Below are 19302 nucleotides of genomic sequence, written 5' to 3'. Positions count from 1 at the left end.
TATTAGTATAGATTACAAATTCTCTATACTCCTGAAAGCAACAGAGGACATAAATAGGCATGTAAACAAACCCATTATATGCTCTTTCCACTGATATTGATCTGCTTTCTCCAAAACTAAGGAAGACTACACTACAGATATCACATGCACAGTAAAAGCCTCAGGGAACATCATACAAGAGTTCTGGTTCTTATAAATAACTTTTAGTTTATTAAATCAAGTGAAAAAAACATTCAGTCATAAAGGGTTGAAAGCAGATTCCTGAATGCAAATCTTCCCCACTTACATTGTTTTTCAGAGTACAATATTTCTATACAGCAAAGGGAGGGAAAAAAAGACAAGGCAGCATTAAGATAATTTTATTTTTGCTTCCTTAAAAAGACACTTACTTTTTACACTTACTGTGCTCAACTTGCTAGGTGCATTTCAATAATATTCTTTGATAGAATAATAAATTGAAGAATAAAAAATGCAACTTCTAAAAATAAGAATAAAGAATCTATCCAACTAATATCATATAATATTATTTGACAGTACGCAATCAACATTTCATATCTTTGTGATAAGGACACCTATCACATCAGATTTTGTGTTAGTTTCTTCTTTGAAACTTTTTTTTAATTACATACTAATTACTCTCAAACTCTTAGATATTGGAAAAGCGAGCTCTTCCTAATTGGAAATAATGAAAACTGTGAACAGCATTTTAATAAGTCCTATTAAAAATAAGGTGTTTTTTCCCCCAAGCTGCTGCAGGAAAATAAAATCTAGCATCTCACCTTTCTGTATAGAGGAAGTTGTTAATCCCTGCACTACAAAAGAGTTACATCATTATTGAATGAGTTTATCAAAACTAGTGGAGAGAGTTCTTTAGGATACTTATAATTTTGACTAGATGCTCCTTCAAACGGTGATGGTCCATCTGCTGAGAAATTAGAGATTAGCAGAAAGATTAGCTTTGCTGACAAAAAAAACTGCCATAACAAACTTTTCAAAGAAAGCTGAGTTCTACAAAATAAAAAGGGGGGAGAAGAAGAGAGAAAATGAAAGATAAAATTTACCTTTTTACCTATCTTCTGCCAAAGTAGTCAGTGCACAAATCTCAGAAGATTATGGTAATCCTAGTACACTAAACAGTGTATGAATTTACATAGTGGCTTTTATAAACAATGTTGTCTTTTCACTTGCTTCTCATTCAAATCTGTATAACCAATTTGGTTTGTCTGTTAATGTATCCCATCCTAATAGTCATGCAATATATCTGGGTTTGAAAAGTTAACCTCAGAAGTCCTCATCAAAACACTTTAAAAGAAGAAAATGGACATACGATAGGCCTAATCCTCCTTGCTGTTTGAAAACCCCTTTATATTTTTTTGGGGGGAGAGGGGGGAAGAATCCCTTCTCTCAATTTAATTTTATTTTACTGCTATATTGGAACTATATCTGAAAAGACCCGATGGGTTTTGTTTTTTATTTTGTTTTTCTCCAGCTGGTGCACTAGAAACAGGACACTGATAGCAAGAATATGCAGTTTTGTAAGTCATCAATCAAGCTGATTGTTTTAGTATGCATACTCTACTGTTTATTTTTATATACACTTGGTGTTAATAATTACTACTTCAGGACAGTATCTCTCAGACAGCCTGTGTAAATGCTGTCTTTTGGATCACAATAAAATAATGTTTTAAAGTTTAATTTATTTTTTTAAACAAAAATGTAGATGACAGGAAAACTTTCCCACTGAATATCAGTTTTAAAATAAAGAGACACTACCTATTTTTACACATACTGAGAACTATAAGTCATCACTGGCATTCTATTCTGTATTCTAATGTACAGTATTCATACTTCTTTCCTAAAAAGTTTGGTAGTACTTTGCAGAAAACCTAAGTGCTTCTACAATATTCAGTAATTACAGTATAAGAAATTAAGTCATAATGAACATACCAATCTTTTGCTCCTTGAACTCAACAGAACTTCCAGCTTGAATTTCAGCTCTGCCATTCATAGTTTCCCCATAGCAAAAATTCCAAAGAGTTCAAAATATAGGTCTCAATAGCAAAAACAAGTGAAATAGTTTCTAAATTTAGAAATTACAACTAGAACAAACGAAGGACATTATAGTAACTGACTCCAAAACTATTGTTTGGCATATGCTGCAACACAAGATAAAGAACAGAAGCTTTAATACTAAAGTTCTCACCACATTTTCTCTTGGCTAACCTAGTTACTAAACACATGTACATTTGTTAGAAAAATTTGCCTAATTTTTTTAGTCTGTAAATGACAGAGAAATTGTGGATGATAAAAAGAAGTTTTAAAAATGTTCTCACCTCAGATAAGGCTTGTTGTAGGCTCTCCAGAAGGTCTGCATACCATCTACAACTGGCCTCAAAGGGTGACTATGTTACCCTTTAGAAGATAATAATAGCATATTTTTTCACCATACTACAAACAGAATTAGATTTAAAACCTATCGAGTCACTTAGCAGAGTAAGGTAGAGGTTAACACTATGTTTTATAAAATATGTATACAAAAGAAAATAAAACAAAACATGCACAAAAAGCTTTACTTAATAGTAAAGATTCTGGCCAAAATGACTAATGTTTAATAAACCCATGCCCCAATATGCAACTCTGAATATTAAATATAGTATAAATATTCTGATCTCAAGAATAAAACGTGAAAGGTAAATATTAGCTTTCAGGAAAAATTAAGTACATTGAGAATCAGAATTGCTATAAACCAGCTATAAATTTACTAATAAAATATTGTACTTCAAGAATTTTTATCATGATTTACTGGAAGCCAGGTGTAAAGTGGAAAATACCCACCTATTTTTGCACTCATACCTCAATTTATTGTTTTCTTCATATATTATATTTTGCTTGCAGGCTTTGGACCCAGTGAAGGGATTGCTTAAGTTAAAAAGCCCACCTGCACCAAACTGCTAAAAAAAATTGAATTCAGCCCTCAGCACAAAAGAACACAGCACGTTTTAAGGATTAAAATAATTTACAGACTGTGATCATTCTTGAAGTTAAACAGCACTGTTTCAAAGTATTACAATTACCTCTATAATTTCAACAGTAACAAGCAACATAAAATTACAGGTTTCACTATTTTGAAATCTATTTTTTTTCACATTAACAGAAGTTAAATTAACTCTTAGGGTGATTATACAGCCATCCATACGTTTAACAGTATGAACAATTATGATTTTTAACAATACTGTGTGTTAGCATAGTTTGAAGTAACTGACATTTTAACTTTATTTTATCCTACAGGTAATGCAAATGCATACACCAGTTGTACTATACAATTGGTCAAGTGTTCAGTTACACACTTTGTTTAGAAATTATAGTTACTTACACAACTGGACATTTAAACAATGAGGTCAAGCTGTGTATAAAGAACAATTATCATAAAATTAAAACCAGTCCACAGTTGTTTTTTAAGTTCATTCATGAACTACTGACACTTTTCGAAATTAACATTCACAAATTTCTGTTTAACCATTACATTTAGTGTAACTAGAGCCCTGCATGGATACAAAAGGTGTATCCGCATCCAATTCACAAAAATTGTCTGTGGATATCCATGGATTTGCAGGGCTCTAAACAGCTCCACAGGTCACTGTGCAGCAGGGACACAGGTCTGTGTCAAGCCCCAACCCTCAACCACCCTTCACTCCCTGACCCCTCACCCCCTGACTTCTCCCCAGAGCCCTCCTGCTCTGCTCCCCACTCCTGGCAGGAAGGCTACAATTCTGGGCCCTTCTATGCAGCACCGCCCTCCCCATGGGGGGCTCGGACACCCCTACGCAGTTGCGGAGGCTCGAATGCACAGTTATTGCCACCTGCTCATTTAAAGAACAACCACACCTTCAAAATGGCACTTGGCTTACTCCCTTCTGGGAGTTGTAGTCCCCAGCTTGCTCAGAGGGAGGAGATAAACTACAACTCCCAGAATGCCCAGCCCACTGCTGCGTGATTTAGAGCGCGAGCTGGAGCCTGCAGGCTGGGTGACAGCCTTTCCATTCCGGTGACTGTGCCGCAGATCCCTGTGCAGATACAAAATTTGTATCCGCATCCGAGCTGCGAGCAGCAAAAATGGTCTGTGGATATCCGTGGATAGAAAGCAGATTCCCGCGGATGTGCAGGGTTCTACAGGTAACACTTCAAAATGTAGTACAGTATACTCTTCCCAAATATTAAGCAGTTGGCTGCATTTACTGTTATAAAATTTGTAAGTGATTTCAAACCCTTAAAAAAAGTTCATGTTTATACACACAAAATCATAGCATTAAAACAAATTCACGTTCTACACTAAAAAAAGCTGCACACAACTGTCAAAAGCAATCAGAGTTCTGTATATTAAATGAAGGCTTGACCTATTGTAACAGACGTGTTTTTCATTTTACGTTCAGTGCGCAGGAGTCAGTGTCCATAAAGCCTAGGCTTAAAAAAAGATATGCTTGAAAAAAGTCCAAGGAGTCACAGATTGTTTTTTAATAGATGGCTTTTGCCAACTGGTGCATGAGGGCTGCTGGAAAATATTAGTTGTCTAAGTTCAATTAATATTCTTTGCCATCTTTAACATTTTATAGGCAGTTCTTAGTCCAGCCATTTCAAATAGTTTTAAGATAACAAGAAAGCGCCCTGCTATACAATTTAAAGAATAAGCCTCTTTAATAGTGTCTGCCACCTGGCGGTCCAGGCCATCTCTGGCTCCGTCCAGGTGGCGGACGGGATGGTATACCGGGTCCATTGGGAAAGCTGTGTAAAAGGATAAAATCATAATTGTTTTTTTCCCCTCAAGATAACTATTTTAAAATAACAAAAGAGTTACAACACTATATTACAATTTGGATTTAAACTTATTTTGTTCTTAGCAATCTCATGCATACTTAAAAGTCTTCCACAGCAGTTAAAATTACTACAACAATGGAATCTGAAATGTTTACATAGGATATAGCCCTTGATTTTAATACTTGCAAGAGACAGCTTTAAAATTACTGCAATTTTAGGTTTCAAATAAAATTAATTTAAAAAAAGACAAAACAAAAGAAACATTCTTACCCTCTTGGCGGAGGGAATCGACCTCTTGGCATCTGCAGCATCCCTCTGGCTCTGGGGTGAGGTGGCCTGCCTCTGAAGCTCATTGGTCCTGGTGGTGGTGGAGGAAGTCCATGCCTGCACAGACAAGTCCAATCAAACAATCTCATATTGCCTCAAAAAACAAACACTCAGGGTTTCTTCCTATGTGAACCAATTTCTCATTAGAGAAACAGGACTACAGCACTAGACATCCACCATTTTTAAAAAAACACCTTTCTATCAATGTTCTCAAAACTAACCTTGGTGGTAGAAATGAGAAAGAATCTCTCATCATTCCTCTCATGGGTGGGGGTGGTAAAAAAGGTGGCCCCCCTCTGCCTCCTCTTCTGCCTCGGGGGTCAGGATATGGATGCATTCTTCCTATCCCATGTCTGGAAAGACACTTGTTTTCAGTACAGATCTGAAAGTTAAGTTGTATTTATTTCATTGTACAGTTATAATGATGCAATAATATAAAGTGAAGACTGTAAAAACCCATAGTAGGGACTGCTCCTTGAGCTATCTTTTAAGATGGGATGACTAAATTGAACATTATTCAAAAGATGTATGTCTACTGCCAAGTTGCAAGAAAAAACATGACTACTTACTAATACTATACTGCGTTTACTGAAATAGAGATGCATGGAATGCCAAATGAATATAATGAAAATAAAGAGGTTTTTTTTATAGAAATCTTTAAACAATCAGCTATTTGCAAGGAGTCTCTCACCAGCTTCTTACCATATTGTTCAAGGGAAGTTACATGTAATGTTACCCGTTTTCTATGGAGCTATTGAAGTTAAGTGTTTGTAGTTTTTTAAATTTGTTTTTTCTTTTGTTAAAGCAACATATGGTTGAATAGGTTACTGGTTCCAATTTCTGCTTCTCATTTTGGGGTGACATTTACTAACCCTTTTTGCTTCGTGTTTCTATAGGTTATAGTGGCCAGCAATTATAAGTGTTCTTTTTTCATGCAAGTCTAGTTCACTAGTGCTTACATACTATATGCTATAGACAACTGTAAGATACATTCATTATAGCTGCCCTTTCCTACTTCCAAAAGATTTTGTGTTAAGCACAACTTTACAACCATGTAGAGAAATTTACATAGCTTGGTTCCATAAGGAAGAATTGTTTAGAGTAAATTTGTCTGTGGAGGTAAATGAGAAGCAATGGCCTGTGCCCCATATTCTTCATTGTGATGATATTATTATATGATTATGGCATAACTATTATGTATTTTATGCGATAGGTCATATAAGATATCATTGAAAAGGTTATGATTCACTGAGTATGATTATCCTATTTGTATACATGTATCATTTTGGTATCTGAAATTAGGAATATTGTCTATGCATCTATTGCAAATGTGTTTACACCTGGGGAACGCCCACTAGACAGAATGCAATCAGTCTTGATGGCTGGCTGGAAAGGGCCATTAGGGAAAACAAGAGGTCTTAGAAGATTCTAATCTCCCACTGGGGAGCCTTTTTTATATATATGGAGATATACCTATCTCATAGAACTGGAAGGGACCCTGAAAGGTCATTGAGTCCAGCCCCCTGCCTTCATTAGGCGGGACCAAGTACTGATTTTGCCCCAGATCCCTAAGTGGTGCCCTCAAGGACTGAACTCACAACCCTGGGTTTAGCAGGCCAATGCTCAAACCACTGAGCTATTCCTCCCCCAATCTCTTTAGTATATTAAGCTTAGATTGCGTTTTGTTTATTTGCTAGGTAATCTGCTTTGATCTTTTTGCTATCCCTTATAATCACTTAAAATATATCTTTTGTAGTTAATAAACTTGTTTTTGTTTTCTCTAAAACCAGTGTGTGGAAATCATAACAGGGGAGGGGGGGGGGGGCAGAAAGCTGTTGCATATCTTCCTCCACATTGAAAGGGGGCAAATTTCATGAGCTTACACTGTACAATTCCCTGTGCAGCGCAAGACTGTATAATTTTGGGTTTACACTCCAGAAGGGGTGTGTGCCTGAGGAACTGGGAAGTGCCTTAGCTAAGTCTTCCCATGCAGAGCTAATCTCAGCATCTGTGTGTAGCTGCAGCTGGGTGTGTCCCTACCTGTACGTGTGCTGGAGGGGGTTGAGGGCCTGTCACAGCAGTACAGTGTAAAGAGAGCCCAGGTTGGTAAGTCAGTACGCAACAGTTCCAGGTGGCACCCTGGGAAGGAAATGCGTCACAGTAGGGTCACAAGGGAAGACAAAAAATAAGGAGCCTCCATATTCTGTAAGGCATGCTGGCCTTCCCAGTTAAAGTGGGATTGTGGAGTGAGACCCGAAGGGCAGATCCCACCTGCTGTGCTGCCTTGTTGCATCACTCAACCAAAGGGACCTGAAAGAGGGCTTTGATTGGGTAATCATGGTCCCTGCAACAGACTCCTGGGTTGGCTGCTGGGACACTGGACAGTTAATAAGAGGGTCATGAAGAGAAAAAGATGACCCCTCCTGCTCTGCCCTCCACTGCAAAACACTGCAGCAAGATGCTATTGTTGCTCTGCAATCCCTCTTTATGGTAAGACTCTTGGCTCTGTTGTTTTTTTCCAAATCTACAATGGCTTTATGCCTGGGTGAGATTTTCCTTTTGTAGATGTTAGGGATATTCTCCTTTTTCCTTCCTTCTCACCTTCACCACTGGCAATTGAGGGTGCTCTTCCTTGCATCTTCCTGGCATCCCCACTTTACAGGTGATGCTTGGAAGAAGTATGTTGTACTGAGTGGTTAGTGCAAGAGGGCTGGGAGAAAAGATCCTTGAGTTTTAATCTCAGCTCTTCAACAGATCACCTCTGTGCCTTTGGGCAAGTCATTTAACCCATGACTGAATTTTCAAATCTGGGAAATGAATGTAATAATATTTTGACAATAATACTGTCTTCCTTTTTTTTTTTTTTTTTGTGAGAGCGAGAGCAGGTGCCCGTATCTTTTTAGCTGCAAGACCCCATGGTTTTGGTTTTGTGAGCCACTGTTCTGCAAAACTGTCTTTAGGGGAAATTCCTCCAGTGAGAATAGTGTCTTTTACAACAATCTCCCCACCACAGAGATCAGCAGGTCCCCGCTCCGATTCACTCCCACATCAGACAGAACTGCAGCATCTGAGATGCATTTGTGCTTTTATGTTCACTTTCTACCACACACAGAAGTTTATACAGTTTGAGTCTCCTTAATGAAGAATTGCTTTTAGTAAATTTGCCCATGGAGACATAAGAGGGACAATTGTACTATTTAACTTTTCAAGCTGTGGGACTGCAATGAAAGAGAAAGAATAAGCAGTTTCCATGTCCTTTAATGAAATTTGTATTTCTAAACATGCCTATTTCATTACTACATTAAGTAAGTATATATGACTTATATACACACCTTGTGCTACTATCCTGGTATAATTGTTAACACATCTGTAAGTATGACAGCCAATACATCCACATTCAAAGTGCCACAAGTATTTAAGTGTTGTACTGTTATAGACATGTTATCTGTCACACAAGATCAAAAAGACATTAATTTCAAAAGTAAGTATGTCTTTAAGAAGTTCACAGCTGAAAGCTTCATTTATGAAAATACAGATTAACGTATATAAAGTCACCCTTAACTTCAACAATAGATTTCAAGGCTATCCCAACCATTCATCATTGTCTTTGAAAGCATTCCATTTTATTTGTAAAATTCAATGTTTACCTTAGGTGGATCAATCTGTAACATATCATAAGATGCCCCTTCTTGAGAAAGTCAACAATGCAATAAAAAATTATTAGTCTGACAAGTATTACCTCATGGGCCCAATGCCATTAAGTGTTTTGCCTCGCATTTTCCCTCTGACATATGAAAGTTGTCCCTTGTTTCCAAAATCTCTGCCACCTCTTCCTCTGCCCTGACCTCTTGGTCCCCTGAATGTAAAGGTAGGAAACAAATGAAGGCAATTACCTTTGCTCTGATAACTAAATTACTACATCTCCATTAACTGTTCCAGATAAACTGCCCGCAGACACACTGCACATTGCCTATTAGTTTACATTTTTTAACTTGCATTCTACTTTTTTTAAACCACGCATTCTTCTTTGATTGTAATCCTGTTGCTGCATGGGCATGATCCAAAGCTGACTAATATCAATGGAAAAACACCCAATGACTTCCGTGGGCTTTGGATTAGGCCCTAATTGAGTATATGTTGAACAACATTTATTACACTTCTACATTTGCCTCAGATTAGAACAGTCATGATGAGAGCTACTGCACATGAATATTCAGGGGAACATGAGTTACCTACAGACAGAAATTTTCATTTTCAGTCAGTGAAATTCACTTTAGTAGAGGGGGTCACATAAAGCTCTGCTCTGGGGCAAATTTTGCTTCACATTTATACCATGACCTTTTTCAATTTTTTAGTTTAGACACCACTACTTTATATATAACAATCATGAGAATAAATATGAGAAATATGCTACAAAAATCAGGAAGTTGCAAACACATTTAAGGGACTGCCAAAACATCATTTTTGAATAAACGTCATACCACAAGAAAAAGGATACCAGCGTTTTCTACTCCATGTATTAGTTCTCAAATTTAGGAAAAAATGGAGAACACCAAATGGACTAATTTAGAGTCTACCAGAAGTTAATGTAACTTTCAAGATACTAGAAAGAAATTTTAGGGCCAGATTGGAAGTGGGCAACCACCAGGAAGGCAGCCACAATTGAAAAGGGACATAGAAAATAAGATAAAATTTGAAAACATATGGCATATTCAAACATATCAGAGAAAAGCAAAAAGTAAAGTAAGCAGCTAATGTTATACAGTGCACAGAAGTTCTTAATATAAGTATCTGACCAGTTTTTTTTTAATATAAGAATCTTAGATTAATATAAATTCACTAAATCAAGTACTTTTAGATAAAAATGGTTTCTCGAACTATTCTAAAAAAGTAGTCTAATCTACAGAAGAATTACACTTTAAATTTTTGGTGTTTTCATTTTATTTTAAACAGAATATGCATCCTGATTGTTTTTTTAGTAAATTGTCAATCTAGTTAAAGTGAAAATACAGCAATATACCTGAATATACATCTCAGCAAACCATACACACGGATCTTTTAGACTTATATGCAAACCCTTATAAAGAAATCAATGCCTGTGCTAGTTACTTTATTAGATGAATTTAAAAAGCAAGCTTAATATGGAAATCAACCCATCATCCCTGTAAAAGGTGATATTCCACACACAGGGCCCCCCAAAAAGAAGAACTATTACTGGAAAAGGTACATTTCTTTAGTTACTTTAATTTATTATTTTAACTGTAGACACTCACTTGCTTTTGGTTTCTATCATATCACCACTTTCAGTAGGAGAGTCAGTCTGATCCATTGGCGTCTCTGTATCCTCCTCCATTTTAAAAATAAAAAAGGCATTCATCATCCTGGAGGTCCCATTAATAAAGGGCTGGTATTTCAAAAAGCCTCAGCCTAGCAAAACATGCTGAAAAGGCAATTGCATAGTTAGTGATGGATTACTCCCCTTCAAGAAATTTCTAATTCTATATATTGGTCTGGCTACAATGATTGCTCCCAATTCTGGTTTTCCATGTTGTATTGTCCTATTCTGTAGGGCTGTCAACTAATCGCAGTTAACATACGCAATTAACTAAAAAAAAAATTAATCGTGATTAATCACAGTTAAACAATAGAATACCAATTGAAATTTATTAAATATTTTGGTTGTTTTTTCTACATTTTCATATATATTGTATTGTGTTGTAACTGAAATCAAAGTGTACATTATTTTTATTACAAATATTTGCACTGTAAAAATGATAAACAAAAATAGTATTTTTCAATTCACCACATACAAGTACTGTAGTGCAATCTCTGTCGTTAAAGTGCAACTTACAAATGTACATTTTTTTTCTGTTACATAAAAACCTGCTACTGCACTCAAAAACAAAATAATGTAAAACTTCGGAGTCTACAAGTCCACTCAGTCCTACTTCTTGTTTAGCCAATCGCTAAGACAAACAAGTTTGTATACATTTAAAGGAGATAATGTCACTAGAAAGTGAAAACAGGCATTTGCATGGCACCTTTGTAGCAAGGTATTTACATGCCAGATATGCTAAACATTCATGCCCCTTTATGCTTCGGCCACTATTCCAGAGGATATGGTTCCATATTAATGATGCTCGTTAAAAAAATGCCTCAATTAAATTTGTAATTGAATTCCTTGGGGGAGAATTGTAGGTCCCCTGTTCTGTTTCATGTTATAGTAGTCTTGGATGATGACCCAGCACATTGTTTGTTTTAAGAACACTTTCACTGCACATTTGACAAAATGCAAAAGTGGTACCAATGTGAGATTTCTAAAGATGGCTATAGCACTGCACCCAAGGTTTAGGAATCTGAAGTGCCTTCCAAAAATCTGAGCGTGACAAGGTGTGGAGCATGCTTTCAGAAGTCTTAAAAGAGCAACACCCTAATGTGGAAACTACAGAACCCGAACCACCAACAAAGAAAATCAATCTTCTGCTGGTGTTATCTGACTCACATAATGAAAATGAACATGCGTCGGTCCGCACTGCTTTGGATTGTCATCGAGCAGAACCCATCATCAGCATGGATGCATGTCCCCTGGAATGGTGGTTGAAGCATGAAGGGACATATGAATCTTTAGTGCATCTGGCACGTAAATATCTTGCAACGCCAGTTACAACAGTGCCATGAGAATGCCTGTTCTCACTTTTAGGTGACACTGTAAGCAAGAAGCTGGCAGTATTATCTCCTGCAAATATAAACAAACTTGTCTGTCTGAGCGATTGGCTGAACAAGAAGTAGGACTGAGTGGACTTGCAGGTGCTAAAATTTTACACTGTTTTATGTTTGAATGCATTTGTGTACATAATTCTACATCTGTAAGTTCAACTTTCATGATGAGATTGCACTACAGTACTTGTATTAAGTGAATTGAAAAATAGTATTTTTTTTTACAGTGGAAATACTTGTAATAAAAAATAAATATAAAGTGAGCACTGTACACTTTGTATTGTGTTGTAATTGAAATCAATATATTTGAAAATGTAGAAAACATCCAAAAATATTTGAATGTATTCTATTATTGTTTAAAAGTGTGATTAATTGCGCGATTAAACACAATTAATTTTTTTAATAGATTGACAGCCTTACTATTCTGCCATCACTGTGCCTTTAAACCAGTAATTTCCAATTGTATTCTGTTGACCACTGGTGATGCACAGCCAGCAGGCAGTTTATGTTGTCCTGGCTCTTCTTCCTGGTTTCCAAGTGCTTTTGCAGTTGTCTAGGCCAGGGGTTCTCAAACTGGGGGTCATGACCCCGCAGGGAGTCACAAGGTTATTACATGTGGGGAGGGGGAGATCGCAAGCTTTCAGCCTCCACTACCAAACCACACTTTGCCTCCAGCATTTATAATAATGTTAAATATTTAATTTATGTTCTTAATTTATAGGGGGGGGCACTCAGAGGCTTGCTGTGTGAAAGGGGTCACCAGTACAAAAGTTTGAGAACCACTGGTCTAGGCTCTTCCTTCTTCATTACAAAGAAGCAAATTGAAGTATCTATTGGGTTTCCAGGAAACGGGGCGGGCAAAGCCCGCCCCATGCTAACGGCTGGTCCTGTCGGCGTACACCGACGATGTGCTCCTCGTGGTCCAGGACCCGGGCGACTTGGTGCGGGTGGAGGCCTGCCAGGCCGTGTACTTGGCAGCCTCCTCCGCCCGGGTCAACTGGGTCAAGAGCTCTGGCCTGGTGGTCGGGGACGGGTGGCAGGCGAGCTCCCTCCCACCCGCGCTTCAGGCCCTCCGATGGAGCGCGGGTCCGCTGCTCTAGCTCGGCGTTTACCTTTCTGCCACGCATCCCTCTCCGCCGGAGAACTGGCAAGGTTTGCAGGGCAGGGTGGCGGAGCGGCTCCGGAAATGGACAGGACTCCTCCGGTGCCTTTCCCTCCGAGGGAGGGCACTGGTGCTCAATCAACTGGTCCTGTCCATGCTCTGGTACCGGCTCAACACCCTGGTCCTGGCCCCGGTGTTCCTGACCGACCTCCGGAGGGTGGTTCTGGAGTTCTTTTGGCCAGGACTGCACTGGGTCCCTGCAGGGGTGCTCCACCTGCCCCTGGAGGAGGGAGGGCAGGGCCTGAAGTGCCTGCACACTCAGGTCCACGTCTTCCGCCTCCAGGCACTGCAGAGGCTCCTTTATGGTGCGGGTAGTCCGGCATGGAGAGCCCTGGCGCACGCCTTCCTGCGCCGCTTCCGAGGGCTCCGATACGACCGGCAGCTCCTTTATCTCGACCAGAGGGGCCTTCCGCGAGACCTCTCCGGGCTGCCGGTCTTCTACCAGGACCTCCTCCGGACCTGGAAGCGGTTCTCCGCGACCAGGTCCGTGGCGGCCACCGAGGGGGCAGATCTCCTCGCGGAGCCCCTGCTACACAACCCCCAGCTCCGTGTGCAGGTGGAGGAGTCCCCCGCGGTGCGCCAGAGGTTGGTCCTGCCGGAAGCCACCAGGGTCGGAGACCTCCTGGACTACGACCGGGGAGACTGGCTGGATCCCCTGACGCTCGCTCGGCGGATGGGGCTCTCCAGACCTTGTACTCCCCGGCTCATACTACAGGAGGTGAAGGCCGCTTTGCCGCCCGCTGCTCGGGCCTATCTCGACCGGGTCCTGCGTGAGGGCACGCCCCGCCCACCCCCTACCCCGAGCCCTCCGGACCTCTTCATCGGGCCCCTGCCCCGTGGACCCGACCGCCCCCCCCCACCCCTTCTCTGCCAGCCGGCTGCACGATCTGCAGCCGGTCCGTTTCCAAACCACGCCAAGGAAGCAGGTCTATGCGCTCGTGCTCCACACCCTTCACTTTCTCACCCTCGTGTCCCACCCCGACACCAAGTGGCAGGACCTCTTGCCACCTCTGGAGGGTGAGGAGCCCCAGTGGGCCAGCCTGTACTCAACCCTGCTCCCGAGGCCCATCGGGGACATCAGTTGGCGGCTCCTCCATGGGGCCGTGAGCACGGGCATGTCCTTGGCGCGGTTTACCCCTGTCCCAGACACCTGCCCCTTACGCGGCGTGAGGGAGACCCTGACGCACGTTTACGTAGAGTGCGCCAGGCTGCAGCCCCTATACCGGCTCCTCACTAGTATCCTCTTGCGTTTCTGGCTGCACTTTCCCCCCCCACCTGCTTCTCCATGCACTCCCTATCCGTGGCCCCACGAAGTCACGGGACCTCCTGGTCAACCTCCTCCTCGCCCTGGCAAAAATGGCCATCTACGTGACCAGGGAGAGGCGGTTGGCCAATGGAAGAAGAAAAAAACAGGAGAGGAAAGACAAAATAGAAAGCAAGAAGGAACTGACAACATTTAAGTTAGTGGAGTTTTATTTATACACACTGCTTCATGTCTTTATACAGACGCTCCCCGACTTACGCAAGCGTTCCATTCTGGAACGCCTTGCATAACTTGAATTTTGCGTAAGTCAGAAATGTATACCCGACAATTACGCCAAAAAAACCCCAACCCTCTTATTTCTAGCTTATGGAATTTTCCATAAGTGCAGATTTGCGTAAGTCGGGTTTGCATAACCCAGGGGGCGTCTGTAGTATGTCTCTGGAAAATGTCCCACAGCTAGTGGGACACTAGGGAAACTGTGCAGACAATGATAGCAGACTGCTGTTGCCAAATGAACTTAGTCACATGGCTGCTTACAGTTGGACACGTAACCAGGTTAGCAGAGATTTTTTTTAAATTTCAAATCCTTTTCTAGATTTTCTGTCCTGAGATTGACATTCAGGCTCAGACACATCAATACATTCTATTGAATCAAAGGTTTCAGAGCAGGGCTTTGGAGCGGAGCCCAGAGCTGGAGTGTGGAGCAGCTCCGGAGCAGTGGAGCTGCAGGTTTTTGCCTGGAGCTGGAGCGGAGCCAGAGCACAGCTCCAAAGCCCTGTTTCAGAGTGGTAGCTGTGTTAGTCTGTATCAGCAAAAAGAACGAGGAGTACTTGTGGCACCTTAGAGACTAACAAATTTAACACTTCAACCTCCCTGGACACTCAATTACAGACCTAAAAGTCGCAATTCTTCAACAAAAGAACTTCAAAAACAGACTCCAACGAGAAACTGCAGAACTGGAATTAATTTCCAAACTGGACACCGTTAAATTAGGCTTGAACAAAGACTGGGAGTGGATGGGTCATTACACAAACTAAAACCTATTTTCCCATGCTAATTTTTCCCCTACTGTTATTCACGCCTTCTTGTCAACTGTTTGAAATGGGCCATCCTGATTATCACTATAAAAGTTTTTTTCTCCTGCTGATGATAGCCCACCATAACTGATTAGTCTTGTTAGAGTTGGTATGGCAACCCCCATTTTTTCATGTTCTCTGTATATATCTTCCCACTGTATTTTCCACTCCATGCATCTGATGAAGTGGGTTTTAGCCCACAAAAGCTTATGCCCAAATAAATTCGCTAGTCTCTAAGGTGCCACAAGTACTCCTCATTCTTTTTACTGAATCAAAGACCACTATAAAATACATACGTAGGCAACAGTATACACCAGAAAATGACTAAAGCATCAAATTTAAAGAAATAGAAACTTGAGTCATCCTAAAATGGCAACAGGAATAACTAATGATGTACCATTTTACTGAGGTATAGTGAGGCCCCTAAAGAGTGCCAGTTTAGACTATACTCAAAATACATTTTAAAATTACAATTTAAGATTGTAAATGCAATATAAATTCACTTTGGTTTGTGAGTTTAAAATATATTTATTGTATTTCAGTGAAATAACTACAAATAATATACAACTGAGAAATAGACAAAGGATAGCTTGTGGATAAGGCTAGGGGAAAAGATTCAAGAGACCTGGATTCAACTCAGCTCTGCCAGAGACTTCATGTGTGACCTTGGGAAAATCATTTTTTCTTTCGATGCTTCAGGTCCCCATTTGTAAAAAGAGGTTAATACTCCCCCCCCCCCCATTCTTCTTCTGTCTTGTGTATTTTTGACTGTAAGCTCTTCAGGACAGGGACTCTCTCTTACTATGTATCTATACAGCAGGGCTTTGGAGCAGAGCCCGGAGCTGGAGCGCGGAACAGCTCCGGAGCAGTGGAGCTGCAGGTTTTTGCCTGGAGCTGGAGCAGAGCCGGAGCACAGCTCCAAAGCCCTGCTATACAGCGCCTAGCACAATAGCACCTTGATCTCTGTTGCACGTGTAGGTGCTACCCTGTGTTCCCTGTAAACTGTGTGTTTGGGTGGCCGCCCAGGAGAGGTTCAAGTGCCACGCAGTTGATTAGCAGAGCCATGCATATCCAGCTGGCAGCATGTGTTCATTGTAACTTAATCCTCCTTAAATTAAAATACTGCCAACACTTACTTTGCTCCTGAGTGAAAGATTTTAATTTATACACGTTCACTTCACACCTTTAGTTGATTCACCTTAATTTTCTTGAGTGTACTGCTGGAGGCAAGCCAAGTGTCTATGCTTCTCAACTACACAACACTTCCCAGCTAGAACAGTACAGAATGAGTGGGATCACATCAGTTCATTAAACTACTCTCCCATTTCTGACCAAACATCTTGAGGAAAGAGCAGAACAGCTGTAATACTTCTCAGGAGAAAAGAACCAGGAGAAAGGAGGGAATACATGCCCTCTAGCAGCTGTGCATAAGGCATCATCAGTGTAGCGCTACTTCCACTCTCTGAATAAACCAAACTAGGAGCACTGTGGCGATAGCATAGTAATCCACTCAGCAGACGGAGAAGAACAGTAAGCATCTTTGTACCATTTTCTAATAAATCATCTAGTTCACTAAAAAAGCTGCGTTAATACAGGGAACAAGCGACAGGGGCATATCCAGGGGCGCTGTTTGTGCTCCGAGGTCCGTAGGGTAGAGAGTAAAAGCTAGGAAAACAGGTTACTATTTAAACATTCACTCCCTCCCCCGCCAATAAACGACAAGAGACATCACATCACACCTCGACCAGCGACTGCTCAGTGCAAATAGGTGGGGGAACGGGACAGAAGAGGCAGCATCCCATACAATCTGTGGCTCCCATGTAGAGCAGCCATAGGACAGCCGGGCCAAGGCTCCTCGGGGTTTGTTTTTTTTTTGCTTACTCGCAGGACCCCGCTCCCCCGACCAGTTTCAGTGGTCCCGCCCCAGGCGCGGGGATCCAGACCGGAGCGACTTCGGATCCAAGCAGGGGTCTCCCGGCTGCTGCTGTCAGAGGCGGTGCGGGGCGTGCCTGCGCCCCCAGCGGAGCCGAAGGAGGGGATCCCCCTCAGTCACTGCCGAGGGGGAACAAAGGGGGTAAGTGAGAAGTGGGGGCAGGGGGGCAGCCCCACTCACCGCTCAGGCCCGGTTGCGCCGCGCGCTCCCGGGGAAGGGCCAGTCACAGCGGCCAAGGCCCCGCTCCCTGCGCTGCCCGGGCAAGCACCGTGTGTCTCTCGCAGCCCCGACACACAAAGAGCCTCTCAAAATGGCGCCCGAGCCGGCCGGCCGGCGAGGCTGAGATGGGAAGCTCCGCCCACCCCTGGCAGGGGCGGAGCTTCTCTCTGCCCGGCCCGCAGCTGGGGGGGGGGGGGAAGCGTCACACCCTCCCCACACCATTTATTAACGCACCCGGGGCGGGGGCATCGCCTGGCACAGCCGAGCGGGGTCACTGCCGAGCTGGCCGGGAGCGCCCCGGCGGGGGGAATCCCCCCATCCGTCCCGCCCCGCTCGTGAGAAGGGAGGAGCCGCTGGCCCTCAGGGCGCCCCCCCAAGCGCCGGGCGGTGACTGTCCTCCCGGGGGTGGCGCTAACTCGGGCCCGGGAGGTCTGACTGCGGGGAGCGGCCGCCCCTGACCCCACGTGAAGGGTGGGAGCCGCTGAGTGCGGACCCCAGAGCCGCTTGCACTGCGCGGGCCTGCGCCCTGCTGTGGTACCCGGCGGGTGTCAATGCCTCTCTCGCAACAGGGGTAAATGGCAGGGCTGCCAGGAGAGGTCATCGTGGTACCCTCGCTGCTCCTGTCCTGTTGCTGCAGGAACTGTGAGAACCATCTGGGCCCGCACTAGTTTTTTCCAGTCCCTCTCTTCTGTCTTCTCCATTTCCTACCATGATCCAACTGCCCCGTCCCCGTGAGAATCCCCTGCCTCTTATGTCTAAGAGGGCTCCACCCTTCTTAGCTTTGCCTATTAAAAAGCCACTCCTAGGCTAGCCCCATCAATCACTCTGTTTGACAAGTGAGACTCCAAGAGCGCTATTTAGGCGTGTCTCAGGCCAGTTCTGCGTCTCCTGCAAGCTGCCAGGACAACAGACTTGCTAGCTGTTGGTATATATGGCATAGCTGGCTGTGCCTTGACTCCTCTGTCACATAGCTGGAAGATAAGCATGCATACAGCACAAGGGACACTGAGACCATGCACTTCACACACACACACACTGCCACTTCTGGTCCAAGGATCCAAAGTAATTTGCAAACATTAATTATCATCACAACTGTAAGCAGAGTCAGGATGAGCTCTGCCCTGACATCTGGTGGTAAATTATGAGGAGTGGGCAAAGGAATTTCAGGAATGTGCATTTGCATTGGTAAACCCACTCCACTTAGCATAACACACAGCAGCCTGGGATGGTTATTTTCACAGCTGTGGGGTCCCCAATTTCTTTGTTATTGGGGCAGGAAGGAAAAAAAGTGCTGTCACCTTAATTATGTGAATGAGGAACTATGAGACTGCTTTATGACAGAAATGACTCAACCTACATTAAATAGTACTTGCTGGACAAGGGACATGGGTTCCAAAACCAAGTGAATTGAGAGAGGTAGGGGACAGGTAGGTGGGGTGCGTGTGTGCGCGCCTGATGGCATAGGCCCCTTTTGGGGGCCTGGAACACCAATTGCACAGCCTCCTCTCCCCCCTGTTGAAGAGCAGAGCTAATTTTGAATCCTTTAGGAGTCCATCTAGAGACTGCTGACCTGAATTCACGTTGGGCCAATGGTGCACCAGCACCAGGGCTCCCCTACTACAAGCTGAAACCACTAAGAGCTGAAATCACTAAAAGAGCTAAGCTTACTGAGGTGAGATCATGAGTGCTGTGTTAACTGGTGGGGGAGCCTGAAGATCTATTGCTAAGCGGCTGGCAGAGCGGAGCAGTCTGCAGTATGTTGGAGCAGCAGTGTGGAGCGGTTTGCGGGGAC

General features: G+C 42.7%; 1 protein-coding gene across 14 annotated transcripts; it reads right to left on the bottom strand.

Annotated features, from left to right (window-relative positions):
- Positions 1 to 252: 252 nt before the first annotated feature.
- Positions 253 to 17714, bottom strand: LOC120402281 (formin-like protein 20). 14 transcript variants are annotated; one of them, XR_005597108.1, is made up of 8 exons: positions 17472 to 17714; positions 10413 to 10579; positions 8879 to 8995; positions 8472 to 8584; positions 7180 to 7278; positions 5361 to 5492; positions 2334 to 5196; positions 253 to 2156 (listed from the first exon to the last, which is right to left on the bottom strand). XR_005597108.1 is itself a non-coding variant. In XM_039532787.1 (6 exons), the coding sequence occupies exons 2-6, from the start codon at positions 10466 to 10468 to the stop codon at positions 4692 to 4694; spliced, it is 507 nt and encodes a 168-aa protein (XP_039388721.1). In that variant the 5' UTR covers positions 10469 to 10486; positions 17472 to 17691; the 3' UTR covers positions 253 to 4691. The 14 variants fall into 14 exon arrangements, 5 of the variants coding, with proteins under 5 accessions (XP_039388721.1, XP_039388719.1, XP_039388722.1 ...); XR_005597107.1 differs by having other exon boundaries at positions 253 to 5196; positions 5361 to 5521; positions 17472 to 17670; XR_005597102.1 differs by lacking the exons at positions 7180 to 7278; positions 8472 to 8584 and having other exon boundaries at positions 253 to 925; positions 2334 to 4779; positions 5083 to 5196; positions 17472 to 17670.
- Positions 17715 to 19302: the final 1588 nt, after the last annotated feature.

Source organism: Mauremys reevesii, linkage group 3 (assembly GCF_016161935.1).
Source record: "Mauremys reevesii isolate NIE-2019 linkage group 3, ASM1616193v1, whole genome shotgun sequence".
In the NCBI taxonomy this organism is placed as follows: Eukaryota; Metazoa; Chordata; order Testudines; family Geoemydidae; genus Mauremys; species Mauremys reevesii.
This window is presented reverse-complemented; position numbering and strand designations above follow the sequence as displayed.

Bases quoted from the DNA above. Each gene is read 5' to 3' on its own strand.
- LOC120402281 (XM_039532785.1), bottom strand. From the start codon at position 10,519: ATGATGAATGCCTTTTTTATTTTTAAAATGGAGGAGGATACAGAGACG. The intron at 5,493-8,878 runs GTAATACTTGTC...GTGTCTTTCCAG, and splicing joins AATGGCATTGGGCCCATGAG to ACATGGGATAGGAAGAATGC. The intron at 4,780-5,082 runs GTAAGAATGTTT...CCTTTTACACAG, and splicing joins CGATTCCCTCCGCCAAGAGG to CTTTCCCAATGGACCCGGTA.